Source organism: Mizuhopecten yessoensis, unplaced genomic scaffold, assembly GCF_002113885.1.
Source record: "Mizuhopecten yessoensis strain PY_sf001 unplaced genomic scaffold, ASM211388v2 scaffold6361, whole genome shotgun sequence".
NCBI classification, from domain to species: Eukaryota; Metazoa; Mollusca; class Bivalvia; order Pectinida; family Pectinidae; genus Mizuhopecten; species Mizuhopecten yessoensis.
The window spans coordinates 997,164-1,021,173 of NW_018406511.1; the positions used below are offsets into that span (position 1 = coordinate 997,164).

At 37.9% G+C, this 24,010-nt stretch overlaps 1 protein-coding gene across 1 annotated transcript; it reads left to right on the forward strand.

Moving 5' to 3' along the window:
• Positions 1 to 394: 394 nt before the first annotated feature.
• Positions 395 to 23,086, forward strand: LOC110452016 (tankyrase-2-like). The gene is made up of 10 exons (XM_021500274.1): positions 395 to 473; positions 3,468 to 3,653; positions 4,053 to 4,148; positions 9,267 to 9,365; positions 10,093 to 10,191; positions 12,346 to 12,474; positions 15,980 to 16,078; positions 17,474 to 17,572; positions 18,666 to 18,779; positions 21,741 to 23,086. The coding sequence occupies exons 2-10, from the start codon at positions 3,534 to 3,536 to the stop codon at positions 22,122 to 22,124; spliced, it is 1,239 nt and encodes a 412-aa protein (XP_021355949.1). The 5' UTR covers positions 395 to 473; positions 3,468 to 3,533; the 3' UTR covers positions 22,125 to 23,086.
• Positions 23,087 to 24,010: the final 924 nt, after the last annotated feature.

Sequence of the window (24,010 nt, forward strand, 5' to 3'; positions counted from 1 at the left end):
GGGTCATAGTCACGGCAATTCGGTGATGTTTTCGGCACCAAATCGCATATTTCCCGATAAAATATGGCAGATGGAAGTAAATAACGTCTACAAAGGTGATATTTCACAGTAATAAAGAAGTATTTGGTTCATAACTGGATCGTATGGGGTAGTATTGGGTAGTATTGGGTGGTATTGGGTAGTATTGGGTAATTAGACGCACCCGAAGACATTACTTATTTGAATATTACGGTCCAAACGATTTGACCCATGGGAGGGTTTCTAATTGGCTTTGACAAAGACTGTAGTCCTCTGTGATTATACCCTAAAATCTTATATTTGAAAATGATAAAAATAGGAAAGGCCCAACAACGGAATCCGTCTTGCTCTGACCAGGTCTTATTTTAGTATACTACTTCCGGTGTTTTCACTCGCGATAGTAGGCCTTTCGCCGAGTAACATTTTACATTTCGTTACGTGGTTTAATTAGGCAGGTGAGTGCATATTGCCCATTTACATGTATCTTGCTTACTTATTAGCTGATGTTAAAGATTAGTAAAGAAAAATTCCACCTCCTGGTGTGCGTAATCAAGTCCGCCTTCATCTGTCCATAGTCTGACAGATGAACAGATGGATACGTATAAGGAAAGAAAACCAATATCGGATCAGTACCCAAGACCAATGTTCTCAAAAATACATTAATAGTTACATACGTGCAATAATTCCGTAGTATCTGCATTATTAAAAATCCCACAACAGGTATGGAAACAAATGACCATACACCTATATATATATAGCTACTGACCATAATTTCATAAACAGAATGAGTCAGCTTTTTAAAGAACAATCGACAAGATCCCCAGGGTATCACTTAATGCTCCACTGAAATAAGATGGTCTACTCGATACGGATGATGTAGATAAGTAAACATCCTAAATGAGCAGTTTCAATCTGTCTTTAAGCCCAATTCCCTTTTCAGTCTCAAACATCTATGTCATCAGTAAACCACGGAACAATGACTCTCTGCCACTGAATGTAACTGTTACGTGTAACTATCATCCGATGTCAGACAAAACTCTCTCATCTGCTGGTAATGGTAAACTTCCTCAGAATGGTAAACTTCAGAATGGTAAACTTCCGCAGAATGGTAAACATCAGAATGGTAAACTTCCGCAGAATGGTAAACTTCCTCAGAATGGTAACTTCCTCAGAATGGTAAACTTCAGAATGGTAAACTTCCTCAGAATGGTAAACTTCCTCAGAATGATAACTTCCTCAGAATGGTAAACTTCAGAATGGTAAACTTCAGAATGGTAAACTTCCTCAGAATGGTAAACTTCCTCAGAAACTAAGTTCACATAAAGCCCGTGGACCCAACACCATCTAACCATTAGTTCTCCAAGAACTTTGTGGTGAGTTGGCATCCATTGTACAGGTATTGTCTAGTTCGTCATACCAAACTGGTAAACTTCTGTCCCATTGGACATTTGAATATGTTGCTCCTTTATATAAGAAAGGTGAGAAATTTAGAGCATCCAACTACCATCCTGAATCCTTAACCTGTATTTTGTGCAAGGCCATGGAACATATTTATTGCATCAAACTTGGTCAGACATTTTGATTTGAGCAACATCATGTTTGAACTCCAACACAGCTTCAGTATATGAGCTACATGGGCAAGGACTAGCATCTACCCCACATGTTTAATACCTTGGTGTAACCAAATCATCAAACTTGACCTGCAAGTAACGCATTACATTTTAAGTAACCAAGTCAACAGAAGTTTAGGATATATCAAACATCAAAGTATAGCAATGAAAAGGTAAAGGCTGCAGCCTACAAAGGCACTGGTATGTCCAAAACTAGAGTATTCCGCCTGTGTCTGGGACCCATACACACAAGATCTAATTGATCGACTGGTAATGGTCCAGCACAGAGCGGCAAGGTGGGTAACTGATGAATTCTCTCATCTCGTGAGTGTGTCGGCCATCATGGTAAGGAGACTACATTGGCTCTAAGAAGTTCTGTAGCCAGACTATGTTTCTACTACAAAATAGTCTGTCAAACAATAGCCACAGTAAATCATCCAACTACGAGACTGTCAAAATGTACTCGCCCACCCTTTTTTTCACCAACAAAGACTTCTATAAATACTCTTCCTTCCCCCTTACAATAATGGAACGCCCTCCCCCTAGAAATCTGTCGCAGTCCATCCTTTGATGCCTTCTAGAAGGCAGTCAGTACTGCTGCTTTTGTGAGGCTGTAACATGGGTAGCATCACCTTTAATTCTCATTTCTCCCAATCAGTCGCCCTAGTCCAATACACCCTAGTCCTACTCTCAACCCCACACCCCCACCCCACACCCCCACCCCACCCACACTACCCAAATACTCCAAAACACCCTAGTCCTACTCTCAACACCCACACCCCACACTACCCAAATACTCCAAAACACCCTAGTCCTACTCTCACCCCCACCCCCACCCCACACTCCCCAAGCACTCCAATACACCCTAGTCCTACTCTCACCCCCACCCCCACCCCCACCCCACACTCCCCAAGCACTCCAATACACCCTAGTCCTACACCCACCGCAAAATCCTTCTTTTACCATTGGGATGAAGGGATTTTATCCTTATTTAGTCTGGAGCAACCTTGGGCCAATGGGACTCAATTTTGTATAATTGGTGGGTATGACCCCCTTAGGGGCATAGGGGTGGAGCTCTGTTTGAAGTTTGTTCTCGCTATATCTCAAGTACTGGATGGATCTTTCTGAAATTTCATATGTACTTATAGCACCTACCATGGAGTGCTATATCTTTACTTCAGACCAATTATTTTAAACATATTCAGGTGAGTGATACAGGCCAGGCCCTCTGGGCCTCTTGTTCTTTTTCTGATCTGATGAAATTAAGTATACTCATACCAGTCTGCACTATTCTTTTCAGGCACAATATACTCCCTTTTAACAAGCACAGGTGTGCATGCTGCACATAATAGAGGGTGTTGCAGTGTGGATAGAAAGATATTATTAAACTGTTGTGTTGGTTCAAATTGATGCCAGCTCTGCTAACTCGATTTAGACATTTCCTCTAGAGAAAGTTGCTAAAATAACATACCATTTTCACCTGTCCCATCATAACATGTACTAGCCCTGGGGGTTGGGCTAGTAAAATTGTACACCGCTGCCCTGCCCTGCCTCCCCCCAAACCCTCTATTTGTTCAGACTTCACTTTGCATATGTTTGGGGCAGCTTGGTGTAAGGTATGTTCATGAGTCTATCTGATCCGAACCCTGGTTAATACAGGCCTGATCTGCCACTCAGTCTTCCCATCCAGCCTGTCTGCCACCCAGTCTTCCCATCCAGCCTGATCTGCCACCCAGTCTTCCCATCCAGCCTGTCTGCCCCAGGAATTTCTACATGAATGATTGTTTTTCACTATATCTGTTGTGTACTTTTCATATTATAATTTTTAATTTTTACCAGATTTCATCAACCATGTAATAAGACAGCAAGGAATGGTCGACTTGTACTGCTGAAGACAGCGTCATCATGGGACAAGCCGCATCCAAACAGGAGGCGTTCTGGGAAGCTTGTGGCTTCGGTCATGCAGACAGAGTGGCGAAATTTCTCTCAGATGGTGATATTGATGTAAACTGGGTCTCGTACACAGTAAGTGCTGAAGGAGGGATTCTAGTTTGTTAAGGATATGCTAGGTATAATTTGATTTGATTTTTTTTCAAACATTCCCTGAATCCAAAATAAAAATAGCTCATAATCATCTGTGCATTAAAACCAAGTAAATTCCAAAGCCAGCATTCAACTCATTTTTCCACTTGATTGATTCAAATTATATAGTCTTTGGTGATCAATCTTCATTCTTTAAAAAAAAAAAACTCTCTTAAATTTGTTAAAATCTTTTTAAGCAAACATTGTGCACTTTCTCTAACTATACATGTGTGAGATTTTACATAACTATAAATCTTCTTTGAATTCATAATTTTAGGATCAATATCGACCTCTGACTGTTAACGTTTTGGAGTTGGTTAATTTATCGTCACTATATTTCAGCATGACTGCTGTCCTATCCATGTCGCCTCTCAAGGGAAGCCTACCATTGTACAAATGCTGTTGGATGCAAAATGTAATGTGAATGTGAAAGATAATGTAAGTCTACCATATAACGTAAGTCTACCATATAATGTAAGTCTACCATATAACTTAAGTTTGACATATAATGTAAGTCTGACATATAACGTAAGTCTGATATATAACGTTAGTCTGACATATAATGTAAGTCTGACATATAACGTGAGTCTAATATATAACTCAAGTTAACCATATAACGTAAGTTTACCATATAACTTAAGTCTGACATATAACGTAAGTCTACCGTATAAAGTAAGTCTACCATGTAACGTAAGTCTGACATATAACGTCAGTCTTCCATATAACGTAAGTCGGACATATAACGTTAGTCTACCATATAACGTAAGTCTGACATATTACGTAAGTCTACCATATAAGGTAAGTCTGACATATAATGTTAGTCTACCTTATAACGTAAGTCTACCATATAACGTAAGACTGACATATAACGTTAGTCTACCATATAATGTAAGTCTGACATATTACGTAAGTCTACTATATAACGTAAGTCTGACATATAACGTTAGTCTACCATATAACGTAAGTCTGACATATTACGTAAGTCTACCATATAATGTAAGTCTGACATATTACGTAAGTCTACTATATAACGTAAGTCTGACATATAACGTTAGTCTACCATATAACGTAAGTCTGACATATAACGTAAGTCTACCGTATAAAGTAAGTCTACCATGTAACGTAAGTCTGACATATAACGTCAGTCTTCCATATAACGTAAGTCGGACATATAACGTTAGTCTACCATATAACGTAAGTCTACCATATAACGTAACTCTATCATATAACGTAAGTCTACCATATAATGTAAGTCTACCATATAACGTAAGTCTGACATCTAACGTAAGTCTGACATATAACGTAAGTCTACCGTATGATGTAAGTCTGACATATTACGTAAGTCTACTATATAACGTAAGTCTGACATATAACGTTAGTCTACCATATAATGTAAGTCTGACATATTACGTAAGTCTACTATATAACGTAAGTCTGACATATAACGTTAGTCTACCATATAATGTAAGTCTGACATATTACGTAAGTCTACCATATAATGTAAGTCGGACATATAATGTTAGTCTACCATATAACGTACGTCTACCATATAACGTAAGTCTATCATATAACGTAAGTCTACCATATAACGTAAGACTGACATATAACGTTAGTCTACCATATAACGTAAGTCTGACATATTATGTAAGTCTACCATGTAACGTAAGTCTGACATATAACGTCAGTCTTCCATATAACGTAAGTCGGACATATAACGTTAGTCTACCATATAACGTAAGTCTACCATATAACGTAACTCTATCATATAACGTAAGTCTACCATATAACGTAAGTCTGCCATATAAAGCAAGTCTGACATATAACGTAAGTCTGACAAGTAAGTCTACCATATAACGTAAGTCTGACATATAACTCAAGTTAACCATATAATGTAAGTCTACCATATAACTTAAGTTTGACATATAATGTAAGTCTGACATATAACGTGAGTCTAATATATAACTCAAGTTAACCATATAACGTAAGTTTACCATATAACTTAAGTCTGACATATAACGTAAGTCTACCATATGATGTAAGTCTGACATATTACGTAAGTCTACTATATAACGTAAGTCTGACATATAACGTTAGTCTACCATATAATGTAAGTCTGACATATAACGTAAGTCTGACTTATAACCTAAGTCTACCATTTAACGTAAGTCTGACATATAACGTAAGTCTACCGTATAAAGTAAGTCTACCATGTAACGTAAGTCTGACATATAACGTCAGTCTTCCATATAACGTAAGTCGGACATATAACGTTAGTCTACCATATAACGTAAGTCTGACATATTATGTAAGTCTACCATGTAACGTAAGTCTGACATATAACGTCAGTCTTCCATATAACGTAAGTCGGACATATAACGTTAGTCTACCATATAACGTAAGTCTACCATATAATGTAAGTCCGACATATAACGTAAGTCTGACTTATAACATAAGTCTACCATATAACTTTAGTTTGATATATAATGTAAGTCTGGCATATAATGTAAGTCTGACATATAACGTATATAATGTAAGTCTGACATATAATGTAAGTCTTCCATATAACGTAAGTCTGACATATAACTCAAGTTAACCATATAACGTAAGTTTACCATATAACTTAAGTCTGACATATAACGTAAGTCTGACAAGTAAGTCTACCATATAACGTAAGTCTGACATATAATGTAAGTCTACCATATAACGTAAGTCTGACATCTAACGTAAGTCTGACATATAACGTAAGTCTGACATATAATGCAAGTCTGACATATAATGTAAGTCTGACATATATCGTGAGTCTGATATATAAATCAAGTTAACCATATAACGTAAGTCTGACATATAACGTAAGTCTGATATATAACGTAAGTCTGACATATAATCTAAGTCTGACATATAACGTAAGTCTACCATATGATGTAAGTCTGACATATTACGTAAGTCTACCATATAATGTAAGTCTGACATATAATGTTAGTCTACCATATAACGTAAGTCTACCATATAACGTAAGTCTATCATATAACGTAAGTCTACCATATAACGTAAGTCTACCATATAACGTAACTCTATCATATAACGTAAGTCTACCATATAACGTAAGTCTACCTTATAACGTAAGTCTGACATATAATGTAAGTCTGACATATAATGTAAGTCTTCCATATAACGTAAGTCTGACATATAACTCAAGTTAACCATATAATGTAAGTCTACCATATAACTTAAGTCTGACATATAATGTTAGTCTACCATATAACGTAAGTCCACCATATAACGTAAGTCTATCATATAACGTAAGTCTACCATATAACGTAAGTCTACCTTATAACGTAAGTCTGACATATAATGTAAGTCTGACATATAACGTAAGTCTGACTTATAACATAAGTCTACCATATAACTTTAGTTTGACATATAATGTAAGTCTGACATATAATGTAAGTCTTCCATATAACGTAAGTCTTCCATATAACGTAAGTCTGACATATAACTCAAGTTAACCATATAATGTAAGTCTACCATATAACTTAAGTCTGACATATAATGTTAGTCTACCATATAACGTAAGTCTACCATATAATGTAAGTCTACCATATAACGTAAGTCTGACATATAATGTAAGTCTGACATATAATGTAAGTCTTCCATATAACGTAAGTCTTCCATATAACGTAAGTCTGACATATAACGTTAGTCTACCATATAACGTAAGTCTGACATATAACTCAAGTTAACCATATAACGTAAGTCTACCATATAACTTAAGTCTGACATATAATGTTAGTCTACCATATAACGTAAGTCCACCATATAACGTAAGTCTATCATATAACGTAAGTCTACCATATAACGTAAGTCTGACTTATAATGTAAGTCTGACATATAACGTGAGTCTGATATATAACTCAAGTTAACCATATAACGTAAGTCTACCATATAACTTAAGTCTGACATATAATGTTAGTCTACCATATAACGTACGTCTACCATATAACGTAAGTCTATCATATAACGTAAGTCTACCATATAATGTAAGTCTACCATATAACGTAAGTCTGACATATAATGGAAGTCTGACATATAACGTGAGTCTGATATATAACTCAAGTTAACAATATAACGTAAGTCTGACATATAATGTAAGTCTGACATATAATGTAAGTCTTCCATATAACGTAAGTCTGACATATAACTCAAGTTAACCATATAATGTAAGTCTACCATATAACTTAAGTCTGACATATAACGTAAGTCTGACATATAACGTAAGTCTACCATATGATGTAAGTCTGCCATATTACGTAAGTCTACCATATAACGTAAGTCTGCCATATAAAGCAAGTCTGACATATAACGTAATTCTGACAAGTAAGTCTACCATATAACGTAAGTCTGACATATAACTCAAGTTAACCATATAACGTAAGTCTACCATATAACTTAAGTCTGACATATAATGTTAGTCTACCATATAACGTAAGTCCACCATATAACGTAAGTCTATCATATAACGTAAGTCTACCATATAATGTAAGTCTGACATATTACGTAAGTCTACCATATAACGTAAGTCTGACATATAATGTTAGTCTACCATATAACGTAAGTCTACCATATAACGTAAGTCTACCATATAATGTAAGTCTGACATATTACGTAAGTCTACCATATAACGTAAGTCTGACTTATAATGTAAGTCTGACATATAACGTGAGTCTGATATATAACTCAAGTTAACCATATAACGTAAGTCTGACATATAACGTCAATGTTCAGTAATTTAAAAAATCTTCAATTAAAACAATATAAAACTAATTCTGTTCTTATCAAACATATCCTATGGAGGCTAAAGTTCTATTACTTTATCAATCATTACTGATGTTAAATAGCTTACTGATAATTGCCTAGTTTTAACAAGAAGTGTCCCTTATGATTGATTCTTGAATGATTTTTATTGAAAACAAAAAAGAATAAAACTAAATGATGGAATTATTGTTCCATCTCCCGAGCATCTTTGTTAACATGATGACTGGAGTCATAATCAATGCAGGTTTGTAACACATTAGAGATCTGGGCCCGGTTGTTCAAAAGGTGATTAACTTAATCACAGTTTAACGACATTTTTCAACCTTTAATAATTTTGTTGATATACAAGGTAAAATCTCACAATTTTGCATGTAAATTCACTTTACTAAATATTTGATATCTGGAAAGTTGTAACTAGCTCTATCACAGTTTAACGACATTTTTCAACCTTTAATAATTTTGTTGATATACAAGGTAAAATCTCACAATTTTGAATGTAAATTCACTTTACTAAATATTTGATATCTGGAAAGTTGTAACTAGCTCAATGGTTGTGTCTGAAAGATACACAAAAAATAGAATTTGTGCTAATCTCTGATTAAGCTAATCACCTTTTGAACAGCTGGGCCATGGAGTGTCCTCAATGTAGTTACTATAAATAAACAGGTGATTCTTTCTATTTGGGAATGATGTTGACAATTCAAAGAGCATGTGTTCTGAACAATAGTTTGGTTACAATTATAGAGAGGAAACCTGCCGATCCATCATGCTGCCATGAAAGGCCATTCAGACATCATGAAAACCCTGATAGATGCCGGGTCAGAAATCAACACACAAGACAAGGTCAGGCCCAGTGTACTTAGTTCATACTGTCAGTGTCCCCTTCGGTATGGGGTAGCCTAGGTGTCATCTGGCAATTTCGGCAAAAATAGATGAATCGGGATAAAAATGGAACGAATGCTGCAAAAGTTGAAATCTTTGCAGTGTGAAAATGTTTGTATTTTTTCGCATTGATTAAATCAGCATGAACATTTATTTATAGATTATATACTAATAAAACAAATAGATTTCAGAAATTTGCTGACACGAAAATTTCTACACTGCAAACATTTCCACTTTTTAAACAGTAATTTTATTGAGATAGAACAAAAAAAAATCAAGACACCAGATAAAACATGATGTACATCAATGTGCTGTCAGTCCAGAAATGGGATATAAATAATAGACAGGGATCAATTATACAGAAATGGACAGTGGTAATTTGTGAGTACAGATATTTAATTTTGTTATAAACATCCTCACCTGTGTATGTAACAAGTGGTCAGTACAGTCGCCCTCCACCAGGACAGCCAGCTTTGGTTTCTGAATTTGATGTCCCAAACAAATAATAACTTAGCTTTGGGTTACTCTGATTTCTGAGATCCTGTGCATGCTTCCTTAAAAGAGTTTGTAATTTGTTTTATAATTATTATAACATAGGCCAGGTTTAATTAACCATAATTTTTATCATCACCTCATTTGAAGTTTAACTGGAAATTATCTGAGTTTGAGCTATGATTGTGTGTGACAGAATGGCTGGACGCCCCTTCACTGTGCAGCATACTGGGGCCACTTAGAGGCGGTCAAGGTGTTAGTTAAACATGGTGCTGAGGTCAACACAAAAAATAAGGTACGTCTTGTTGTATGTCAGCAGTGTATTCTTCAGGCTAGCTGTATTTTGATTCAGTGATAGAAATGTTTTTGGTTTATCTGAAAGTCTGTGAAATCAATTTTGGAAGAAAGTATAAAAAACAATCAATGGTGATTACGTTTAACCCAACATCATCAGTGTCCGTGGTCCGTCCGTCCGTCCTTAAACAATGCTTGTTTGCACTATTTCTCAGAAAGTACTGGAGGGATCTTTCTTGAATTTCACATGGTTTTGCATGGTCCCTAGTTATGCATATCAAACTTTGGGACTGATCACAAAACAAAGATGACCAATAGGCTGTCATCTTGATTTTGAGAGTTTAAGTTTGTTAGTGCTATTTCTCAGAAAGTACTGGAGGGATCTTTCTCAAATTTCACATAAAGGTTCCTTATTCATAGTTACTCATACGAAATTTTGGGACTGATCACAAAACCAAGATGGCTGACAGGAAGCCATCTTGAATATGAGGGGTAAAGTTTTTTATCTCTATTCCTAAGAAAGTGCTCCGGGGATCTTTCTCAGATTCCACATGAAAGTTTCTTATGGTCCTTAGTTACACATATCAAATTTTGGGAAGATGGCAAACATACAGTTATGTTGAATTTTGAGATTTATAGATTGTTAGCGCCATTTTTAAAAAAAATTCTTAAATTAAACATGAAGGTTCCCCTTGATTGTAAGTTATACATGTCAAATTTTTGGACTGATCTGAAAACTAAGATGGCGGACAGCTGGCAGCCATCTTTTTATAGTTTAAGTTTGTTAGCGCTTTTTCTCAGAAAGTACTGAAGGTTCCCCTTGGTCCTTAGTTGTGAATGTTTACTTTTGAGACTGATCAAAAGAACAAGATGGCGGCCAGGCAAACCCATAAAACAGATAAGAGAAAAGAAGAGAAAAGATAGAACTGACATAGAACTAATTAAGCAGTACCATGGTGGGCGCCAAGATCCCTCTGGGATATCTTGTATGAGTATATGAGAACTACCGGTAGTCTATATCCAAGGACTGCATATATACAACTGCAAGAACTTGCATAATTATCTGCATTGGATTTTTTAGTGGTTTTTTTAGCATGATTATAGCTTCAATACTTTCATAAAAAATGAAATGAACTAAATAGAATCAATAAGCTTGTTCAAAGTGAAAAATACTACAGGACAGGACCAGGACTTGAACCCTGAACTTTTGATCATTATACTGGTGCTCTGACCAGCTCAATTCTCTGGTCAACGGTGGAACTCTAGTGTACAACAGTTATATTTATCCATAAACAATAGGGATATTACTATTTGTAGTAAAAACTATGGTGTTATTCTCTGGTGTTTTGTTTAGTAGTGGGGAAGGGATCCTTAAAACTACATTAGGGACAGGTAACACCAGTGACTAAGGCTACATCAGAGACAGGTAACACCAGTGACTAAGGTTACATCAGAGACAGGTAACACCAGTGACTAAGGCTAAATCAGAGACAGGTAACACCAGTGACTAAGGCTACATCAGAGACAGATAACACCAGTGACTAAGGCTACATCAGAGACAGGTAACATCAGTGACAAATGCTACATCAGAGACAGGTAACACCAGTGACTAAGGCTACATCAGAGACAGGTAACACCAGTGACTAATGTTACATCAGAGACAGGTAACACTAGTGACTAAGGCTAAATCAGAGACAGGTAACACCAGTGACTAAGGTTACATCAGAGACAGGTAACCCTAGTGACTAAGGCTAAATCAGAGACAGGTACCACCAGTGACTAAGGCTACATCAGAGACAGGTAACACCAGTGACTAATGCTACATCAGAGACAGGTAACACCAGTGACTAATACTACATCAGAGACAGGTAACATCAGTGACTAAGGCTACATCAGAGACAGGTAACACCAGTGACTAATGCTACATCAGAGACAGGTAACACCAGTGACTAATACTACATCAGAGACAGGTAACATCAGTGACTAAGGCTACATCAGAGACAGGTAACACCAGTGACTAATGAAAACCCCAGTCTTATTAGGGAATTCAAAATGTTAATGAGTTAATTAGTAAGATTGTCTATGTCTTTGTTAACATGTATACAATTCAAAGTAAATTTGTCAGTCAATTAAGGACACCTTTTTATCTTCAAAGGATGAAAGGACAGCTTTACATGAAACAGCTCGGTCTCAAGATTACCATGAGGAACGGCTTGGTGATATCGCTACCATTCTGATAGCGGCTGGCTCCGACGTAAATGCCAAGAGTAGTGATTTAGGAGAGGTTTGTATGATAAATACCAAGAGTGATGACTTTGGAGAGGTTTGTATTATAAACACAGAGAGTGATGACTTTGGAGAGGTTTGTATGATAAACACAGAGAGTGATGACTTTGGAGAGGTTTGTATGACAAATCCCAAGAGTGATGACTTTGGAGAGGTTTGTATTATAAACACAGAGAGTGATGACTTTGGAGAGGTTTGTATGATAAACACAGAGAGTGATGACTTTGGAGAGGTTTGTATGACAAATCCCAAGAGTGATGACTTTGGAGAGGTTTGTATGATAAATACCAAGAGTGATGACTTTGGAGAGGTTTGTATGACAAATCCCAAGAGTGATGACTTTGGAGAGGTTTGTATGATAAACACTGAGAGTGGAGATTGAGTAGAAGTTTGTATAATAAACACAGAGAGTGGAGATTAAGTAGAGGTTTGTATGATAAACACTGAGAGTGATGACTTTGGAGAGGTTTGTATGATAAACACAGAGAGTGATGACTTTGGAGAGGTTTGTATGATAAACACAGAGAGTGATGACTTTGGAGAGGTTTGTATGATAAACACAGAGAGTGATGACTTTGGAGAGGTTTGTATGATAAATACCAAGAGTGATGACTTTGGAGAGGTTTGTATGATAAATACCAAGAGTGATGACTTTGGAGAGGTTTGTATGATAAACACAGAGAGTGGAGAATAAGTAGAGGTTTGTACGATAACACTGAGAGTGGAGAATAAGTAGAGGTTTGTATGATAAACACTGAGAGTGGAGATTAAGTAGAGGTTTGTATGATAAACACAGAGAGTGGAGAATAAGTAGAGGTTTGTATGATAACACTGAGAGTGGAGAATAAGTAGAGGTTTGTCTGATAACACTGAGAGTGGAGAATAAGTAGAGGTTTGTACGATAACACTGAGAGTGGAGAATAAGTAGAGGTTTGTCTGATAACACTGAGAGTGGAGAATAAGTAGAGGTTTGTCTGATAACACTGAGAGTGGAGAATAAGTAGAGGTTTGTCTGATAACACTGAGAGTGGAGAATAAGTAGAGGTTTGTACGATAAACACACAGAGTGGAGAATAAGTAGAGGTTTGTCTGATAACACTGAGAGTGGAGAATAAGTAGAGGTTTGTACGATAACACTGAGAGTGGAGAATAAGTAGAGGTTTGTACGATAACACTGAGAGTGGAGAATAAGTAGAGGTTTGTCTGATAACACTGAGAGTGGAGAATAAGTAGAGGTTTGTATGATAAACACTGAGAGTGGAGATTAAGTAGAGGTTTGTATGATAAACACAGAGAGTAATGATTTAGGAGAGGTTTGTACGATAAACACAGAGAGTGGAGATTTAAGAAAGGTTTGTATGATAATCACAGAGAGTGGAGATTTAAGAAAGGTTTGTATGATAAACACAGAGAGTAGAGATTTGTATGATAATGTTGAAATGCTCAGTCTGTTTTGTTTAGAACTTGTTTAGAGACACTGATGGTCCCAGTGTGTGAGAGAGACACTGTCCACTGTTTATGATTGTCCCAGTGTGTGAGAGGGACACTGTCCATTGTTTATGATGGTCCCAGTGTGTGAGAGAGACACTGTCCACTGTTTATGATGGTCCCAGTGTGTGAGAGGGACACTGTCCATTGTTTATGATGGTCCCAGTGTGTGATTTAGGAGAGGCACTGTCCACTGTTTATGATGGTCCCAGTGTGTGAGAGGGGCACTGTCCATTGTTTATGATGGTCCCAGTGTGTGATTTAGGAGAGGCACTGTCCAGTGTTTATGATGGTCCCAGTGTGTGAGAGAGACACTGTCCACTGTTTATGTTGGTCCCAGTGTGTGAGAGGGACACTGTCCACTCTTTATGTTGGTCCCAGTGTGTGAGAGGGACACTGTCCACTCTTTATGTTGGTCCCAGTGTGTGAGAGGGACACTGTCCATTGATTATGATGGTCCCAGTGTGTGATTTAGGAGAGGAACTGTCCACTGTTTATGATGGTCCCAGTGTGTGAGAGGGGCACTGTCCACTGTTTATGATGGTCCCAGTGTGTGAGAGGGGCACTGTCCACTGTTTATGATGGTCCCAGTGTGTGAATGGGACAGTATGTGAGAGGGACACTGTCCACTATTTATGATGTTCCCAGTATGTGAGAGGGACACTGTTCACTGTTTATGATGGTCCCTGTGTGTGAGAGGGACACCGTCCACTGTTTATGATGGCCCCAGTGTGTGAGAGGGTCACTGTCCACTGTTTATGATGGTCCCAGTGTGTGAGAGGGGCACTGTCCATTGTTTATGATGGTCCCAGTGTGTGAGAGAGACACTGTCCACTGTTTATGATGGTCCCAGTATGTGAGAGGGACACTGTCCACTATTTATGATGGTCCCAGTATGTGAGAGGGACACTGTTCACTGTTTATGCTGGTCCCAGTGTGTGAGAGGGACACCGTCCACTGTTTATGATGGCCCCAGTGTGTGAGTGGGACACTGTCCACTGTTTATGGTGGTCCCAGTGTGTGAGAGGGACTCTGTCCTCTGTTTATGTTGGTCCCAGTATGTGAGAGGGACGCTGTTCACTGTTTATGATGGTCCGTGTGTGTGAGAGGGACACCGTCCCCTGTTTATGATGGCCCCAGTGAGTGAGAGGGACACTGTCCACTATTTATGATGTTCCCAGTATGTGAGAGGGACACTCTCCACTGTTTATGATGGTCCCAGTGTGTGAGAGGGACACTGTCCACTGTTTATGTTGGTCCCAGTATGTGAGAGGGACACTGTTCACTGTTTATGATGGTCCCTGTGTGTGAGAGGGACACCGTCCACTGTTTATGATGGCCCCAGTGTGTGAGAGGGACACTGTCCACTGTTTATGATGGTCCCAGTGTGTACGAGGGACACTGTCCACTGTTTATGATATTCCCAGTGTGTGAGAGAGACACTGTCCACTGTTTATGATGGTCCCAAGTGTGTGAGAGGGACACTGTCCACTGTTTATGAGGGCCCCAGTGTGTGAGAGGGACACTGTCTACTGTTTATGATGGTCCCAGTGTGGGAGAGGGACACTGTCCACTGTTTATGATGGTCCCAGTGTGTGAGAGGGACACTGTCCACTGTTTATGATAGTCCCAGTGTGTGATATGGACACTGTCCACTGTTTATGATGGTCCCAGTGTGTGAATGGGACACATTTGTCAACTAATCCTTTATTATCCCCTGCTCAACGAGTTGGCGGGGGATATAGAAATAGGGTCCTTGCATCTGTCTGTGTGTTGATTCGTTCGTCCTTCCATGCACCTGGTTAAGAATAATTGCTTTCATCTTTATCTTGCCTACTACAAGTGCTATGTTGAATATACTTGCATCAATTGTGTATCTAGGGTTGCTCTACTGAATGCATATTGTAGATGCTGATTTGGACCTATATTTTACGGTTCATGTTTTTAATGACTTTTGCACTGCGAATGGGGGATATCGATGTCTTCTTGTTCATTTATTTGTATTGTTTGTTCAGGCGGATTTCACTGGTCTCATGTTTGCTGCCTACCACAACCATCCAGAAGTGGCCTTAGCATTTACAACTAGCGGCTGTGATATCAACGCATACGGAACTGTAAGGGCACACATTACTAGTTATAAAAACTAAGGAGTTCATTCACTGATGTTAACCCTTTCAACACTGTAGACCATAATGGACTTGTCCAGATCAATGCATGGTAGAGTCTACTAAAGTTACATAGGGGTGAAAGGGTTAAGGATACAATTATATACTTCTTTTAAAAGCTATGTTGTGACATTTTCTTATAAACCAAAATTGTGAGCTATTCATGGATGGAAAGGTCTAAAGATGCTTTATTAATGTAGTGAATGACTTTACCCCCATCACCATGGGGAGTGGGTAAATCTTTCTATACTTTATATCGGGAAATATTATTTTAGGGTACAATTTATCTATTTTGAATGGGAAACAATTCCCACTGGGTACAAGTTGGAATGATCATCATGTGATTGAATTTGATATTATGAACATTTAAGACCCTGACTCACCAACAGGGGCCTGAGGGGAGGGGCCCAAAAAGGTGTCAAATTGACTAAAATATCTATAATTTAATGCTTCTTCAGACCCAGATACACTAGAATCAAACACTCTTCAATGATAGGTTACCCAAATGTCACTATTTTTCATTGGGGAGGGGGTAGTAAATGTTTCTATAATACAATATAACATGATAAATTTACAGTTATCTGACAGTTACCATCTATAAATATGATACATGGTGGTCACTCCCAAACATGTACGATTCCTTTGGTCATATTACAGCAATAACAGCTGTTACAATATTATAGCTCAGCTGATTGTTAAGGCCCATGGGCCTCTTGTTTAGATGATCTTCAATCACATTGGTAATATTTTGATCACTGCATGACTATGATTGGTAATATTTTGATCACTGCATGACTATGATTAGAGTTGAAAAACTGTGAAGTTAACTTATAATGTAGGTGAATTTACAAATTGAATGTAAAAAAGATCTAAATTCAAATTACATCATTTCTTCACTAGTTAATGTAGGGGCAGACACATTAATTTTAGAAAAGGGGAAAGGGGTTTCAAAATTCTGCTGCCACCTACAGTATGCCACACAGCATGGTAAATGTGTCAAGCTGATAATCACAGAGGTCTACTGTAATGGAGAAATCTTCTGATTGTTAACATAAGTAGCATGCGTATACCTGTGAGCTTCAGGAACTCAGTGTAGTTCAATGGCGGAGCAGAGCAAACACTGTTTTATTTTCTCAGGTGGGTAAAGGTGAGTTTAGAGTTGGACTGATTTTTGATTATGTTGGGTTACTCTATCTTACATGCTAAGTTGAGTGAGGATATTTCCTAATGGTTATAAAATTGATAGATTTCAGTTTATATGTTTATCATAAAAATCCCAATGTTCTGTAATATCCGTTAAGTAAGTGGAGTGGGACATTATAAGACTGACGTCTCGTCTTTTAGAATGGCTGGACAGCGCTACACTGGGCAGTAGACCGAGACAACGAGGAGATGGTGTACGTCCTACTGGAGGAGGGAGTCGACCCCACCAAACGGGCTGTGGTACGACAGACTCTTGTCATTAGCTTTTACACTGGGAAACAACATTACCTCAGTTTCTGATAGTTTCAGTAGCACATCGCTGCTTTGTCAGTGTGGCCTGCTGTCATATACAGTAGGCCCTCCTACCTCTTTCTACTTTTCAGGCATTTTGGATCATTTTTGTCTTGCCGCCATGAAGTGGAAGCGAGACTTAGGTGTTGCTTTTCCGGCGATGGCGGCGACATTAAGATTTTGTGTTTAAGTTAGTTAATGTTTAAGTTAGTTTCACTGAAAGTGTAAGCGCTACACCAACCAAATTTGGACCATAGATGCATCTTAGCTAGTAAATCTCAACCCATACATCAAATGCTTGATGCGACCTACCTTTCTTGGTCCATTGATTTTGTCAGCATCTCCATCAACATTAAGTTTTTGCGTTAAAGTTAGTTTCTCTTATATGTGCATTTATGGTCAAAGCATGGCATACAGGTGACATATCAATCCAAATGGCTTGTTTACCAATGGTTTGTGAGGTTTTTTGTACCTTTATTTATGGGATTACTGGGATCAGCGTATTATATAGAGCTATGATTTCTCTAACCTCATCAGACATTGACAAATCTGAAAATGATACATGAAAATTAAAAAAATATCACTACCAGGTATTCCTTAAAATGTATCAATATTCTGATCTAAGGAAGGCCATGTTAGCATGTTATACAGAAGTCTTTTTAAATACAATGGCATTGGTGTCATAAACGATACCAAGACAGAAATTAAAAATGTTTTGGTCCACTACGCAGGTTCTGCTTCACAGTGTTACATCAACATAAATGTTTTGGTGTAAGTGGCATTAGAAACTGCTATATTTAGTAGCTGTTTAATTTACAGCAGAGAATGGACGTTTTGGTAATACGTAGTGTAATATGTACTCTGGCTGTTACAGCGAGGTGAGCTGCCATCAGATCGTACTTCCAGGCAATAGATGTTTTGGTAATACGTAGTGTAATATGTACTCTGACTGTTACAGCGAGGTGAGCTGCCATCAGATCGTACTTCCAGGCAATGGATGTTTTGGTAATACGTAGTGTAATATGTACTCTGGCTGTTACAGCGTGGTGAACTGCCATCAGATCGTACTTCCAGGCAAGACATCAAAGATGTCTTGATGAATGCTGTCAATATGTTCAACGAACTTTCCCTTCTGGAGGGAAGTGAAAAACCAAAGGTATGGAACACCATCGTGTATAAATGTTTGTCATTATGTTAGTATCACCAATTTAACAAGAGAGGGACCTTGGCGCCCACCATTGTACCATCTTAATTAGTTCTGTGTCAGTTAATGAGTTGCACTAAAATCATCGAAGTTCCGTTATCTAGGTTTTACTGTTGTTTTCACAAGAAAAAAATCGGTCAATGTTGATAAACCATTATTTATTGCACTGACTTTATTTGGGAAGTATATCTCTATTTAGCTAACTTCAAGCACATTAATTCACAATAATTTTCATCAAGTAAAATACAAATAGCTTCCTTACCTTTGAAAAATGTCAAAACCTTCTTAATATCTCCTAAAAACTCAGTGTTAACAGTAAAAGAGAGGAAAACTCTCAATAAAAATTGAGCTGATATAATTTTTATAAAACTATTATTCTGCTAACGACATATCGGTTGAATAAACTGTTCTTCTGTAACCAACTTCCATCCTCTGTCCAACATCCCATCGCTTTCCTGCGTTCTCTTCTATCTGTCGATCCAACATCCCATCGCTTTCCTGCGTTCTCTTCTATCTGTCTATCCAACATCCCGTCGCTTTCCTGCGTTCTCTTCTTTCTGTCTATCCAACCTAACAACGTGGACCCCTTCTATGTATCCGGTTCAACCAGCTCAAGCTGAAATCAACACAATGTTTATATGTTAAGTTATGAACAGTATGATTAAATGTTTACGTGATTCTTTTATTCAGGATCAATGCTTTAAGAAGTTTAGATACATTATATCCATTATCAGTATCATGAACTTGTTTAAGCTCATCTTCCGAAGTGCAAATGAGATTATCTCATAGTGAGGTGTCTACCGTCACTCTGTCTTCTGTCTGTCCATTGTCTGTTAGGCATTACTTTTTAGCCCACCATCACTGTCTGTCCATTGTCTGTCAGGCATTACTTTTTAGCCCACCATCATCAGAGGGTACATATGGTAGCCTGTTCACATCGCCTTCATCCATGGTCCATCATCCATTCATTATTCTGTCTGTCTTGACCATATTGAATTTTGAGGGTTAAAGTTTGTAAGCACTGTTTCTTTTAAAGTAGGCCTACTGGAGGGATCTTTTTCAACTTTTACAGTAAGCATTCCCCATGGTCCCTTTTTACATATGTCAAATTTTGGGACTGATCATAAAACCAAGATGGCAAACAGGTGGATATCTTGAAATTTGAGAGTGACAGTTTATTATGTCCCCCAAACTTTACATGAGTGTTTGTGTATGACAGGCGGTGCGCAAGAGTATTTTGTTTTTCGATCGGTCAACCGACTGGTCAGTCGGACGCCTCTGCTTGGGCGAAATTTAGATATTGTTCGATTTTGATGAAAATTTGTATATAGGGATATTAGAGGACTGTGAATTCAACCGCATATGTTTCGTTGCCATAGCAACCATATAGCAACCACACAAAGGCTTCTGATTGGTGGAAATTTAGATATTGTTCGATTTTGATGAAAATTGGTATATAGGGGTATAAAGGGACTGCAAAATCATGTTTCGTTGCCATAACAACCACATGGAGGCTGTTTCGTTGCCATAACAACCACATGGAGGCTTCTGATTGGTCGAAATTTAGATATTTTCGATTTTTATTAAAATTGGTATATAGGGGTATTAGAGGATCCAGACTGCAAATAAAACTGCATAAGTTTCGTTAGTACTTGTTAACCCTATTTCTCAGAAAGTACTGGAGCGATATTTCTTAACTTTCACATTTGGGTTCCCCATGGCCCATTGTTATGATTGAAAAATCAAGGCACCCATCCTCCTATGACCCTGGCTGTTGTCTCCCTAGGCACCCATCCTCCTATGACCCTGGCTGTTGTCTCCCTAGGCAACCGTCCTGATATGACCGTGGCTGTTGTGTCTCCTTAGGCACCCATCCTCATATGACCCTGGCTGTTGTGTCTCCCTAGGCACCCGTCCCCATATGACCCTGGCTGTTGTGTCTCCCTAGGCACCCGTCCTCATATGACCCTGGCTGTTGTATCTTGTTTAAAGTCCTTATCAACAGTAGTATTTCATATACATGTTGCTTTGTGGTTTACAGAGTTATTGTTGTTCTAAATATCTGAATATTCATGAAAAAAAAAAAAAAAAAAAAATCCTCCAGAAAAACAATAACTGCAGGAGTCAAACAAAGGACTTTAAATCCGACACTGTACACTTATTGGCCTCAAGGCCGACAAAATAACTTGACAAAAGATGCAACTACAAGCCAAAACAAAAACAAAAACAAAAAATAAAAAGACAAGCAAAATGTAGTTTCATTTTCAAAATTTCATTAACAGAATATTATACGTAATAGGCTATTATGATTGATTTCAAACGAGTAGTTTAATCCTTAACAGAATATTTTACGTAATATGCTATTATGATTGATTTCAAACTAGTAGTTTAATCATTAACAGAATATTATACGTAATAGGCTATTATGATTGGTTTCAAACGAGTAGTTTAATCATTAACAGAATATTGTACGTAATAGGCTACTATGATTGATTTCAAACGAGTACTTTAATCATTAACAGAATATTATACGTAATAGGCTATTATGATTGATTTCAAACGAGTAGTTTAATCATTAACAGAATATTGTACGTAATAGGCTATTATGATTGATTTCAACCGAGTAGTTTAATCATTAACATGAATGTAATCATGTTTAATGTTCATTTACTAGCATAACAACAAGGTTCAGAGGTCTGCAGATGCTGCCTGTATTTACCTAAAGCATTGTTTTGATAGGATGTGTGATGAGGTCACCTGTGTTATGCAAAAATGAATATCGTTTCTGCCAATTGGTCCAAGCATACAGAATAAAAAGTAACTCACAGTTAATTTGCTGTGTACCAGCTTTGGAGACTTAAAGACAATAACATAGCAGAACTGATGTAGATTTTGTTTGTTTTTCATGTTAAGATGACAGATATGATGGAACTGCCTACAAACCAGGAAAGAAGTGCAAGAGATGTGCCAAGGTCTGAGAAAAAATCCCCTGATAGGGAGGCTGTAACAAAACATGTAGATCATTCTGTGGAAAAAAGGGAGGCTGTAACAAAACAAGTAGATCATTCAGAGGAAAAGAGTGATGTTTGTACTGAAATCACGGACTGTGGTAATGAAACCACTGAAAAAGAGGATAAAAATACGATACAGGAAGTGACAGGTGACTCGCGGAACTGTGAGGAGCGTTTCAGAGGGAAGGGAGATAACTCCTGCAATCATGTAGCAAATGTTTTAGAGTCACCAATCGAGAAAACCATAGACCAAACAGATAAATTAGACATCAACAAAGACGAATAATTTCCAACTTTTTGTAGCGGAAATATTTTGTATTATCAGTCTGAAAGAAAACTTAACTTGTTTTGAAATATTGTATAGAAAGAGTAGGTACTGTAGGGGATAATCCAAAAAAACAAGTGTGTGTACTCTTTATAAACCCCTTCATCATTTTATTAAGTATTTGGTGCATAACAGTTTTTTTTTAAAGAATAGCCAAAAAAAACCATGTGCACTTAAATAATCTTTGCTATAACCCTGATAGAATTTTGAAGATTTTGGTTTCATTAGGAAACTCACATGAGTTACCTTATTTGGTCAGGATTTATTAGATGTGGCTGTCCACTTACTGAGCTCAGTAGGATCAGTTAGAGTGGCTGTCCATCCACTTACTGAGCTCAGTAGGATCAGCTAGTGTGGCTGTCATTTACTGAGCTCAGTAGGATCAGTTAAAGTGGCTGTCCACTTACTTACTGAGCTCAGTAGGATCAGTTACAGTGGCTGTACACATACTGAGCTCATAAGGATTAGTTAGGGTGGCTGTCACTAACTGAGCTTAGTAGGATCAGCTAGAGTGGCTGTCCACTTACTGAGCTCAGTAGGATCAGTTAGGGTGGCTGTCACCTTACTGAGCTTAGTAGGATCAGTAAGAGTGGCTGTCCACTTACTGAGCTCAGTAGGATCAGTTAGAGTGGCTGTCCACTTACTGAGCTCAGTAGGATCAGTTAGAGTGGCTGTCCACTTACTGAGCTCAGTAGGGTCAGTTAGAGTCGCTGTCCACTTACTGAGCTCATTAGGATCAGTTCGAGTGGTTGTCCACTTACTTCACTGAGCTCAGTAGGGTCAGTAATTTTTAACCAGTACAGGTGTTTGATAAGAGTATCCCATTCCATCCTGCTTTTCTGTTTATGATATAGCGCCCTATATAGCTAACATAAGCCACTCTTAAGCGCTTTACAGTAAAAAGATAAATATTATTCAATTGATACAATAAGCATATATATTAATCAATACAATTTTGAGGAATTATCAGGTGCTTACTACTAGTCCTATGCCACCTGGCTAATATCTCCCTATGTGTGGATGACTGCGTGTGTGCTGGAGATGTAATGTGTTCTGTTTGTAGTGGGACCGTGCTTCCAACGGCATTATTTATAGTGCCACCTCACACCTCACTTGAATGCTACAGCACAGATACCGCAACACCCACCCCAGACCATTTTATACTCCACCTGGGTTGTTGGAGTTGTGTGGGCAGGAGAAAAACTCTTTCTCTGAATATCCATGCTTATGACGTCTTCAGGGATCAATCCCTGGCCGCCTGCATGGAAGGCCAGCGTGTTAACCACTCAATCAATCTGCCCATTAGTGCTGTCTTATTCTGACCAACATGTTCGTATACCACAAATATCCCCATCCCATATTTTCTGTCCTTCATAACCAGTGTTGTGATGGTGTACCTGGTTGTTCAATTAATGTCACAATCACTGAAACAGGACAATTCTTTATTTGTTGCTATGGTTAATATGTAGTCAGTATGTGGTATTCTTGCTTATATAGACATTTAGTCCAAATTATTCCGACGTTTTATTAACTTTTGAAAGATCTATTCTTTATGTACAAGACGAACATACATAACATGCCTCAAACAACCAATACAATCACTAAAAACATCTTTTTTCAAACTTACTCTACTTTTACTTTACATTTTTGATAGCCCCGCCTTCTAATGCCACGTGACTAAAATCTCGTCATAACTTTTGGAAATACCTTCGGTAACGCGAGATCTCGTCAAGTCATGTGACATGGCTGATGCCCTAATTTCCATTAAAAGCATGGGTTCGTATAGAAAACGTTGGAAAATACCGTTCGTAATGATCTTTGAAACATGTTATTGATACCACCTAGTG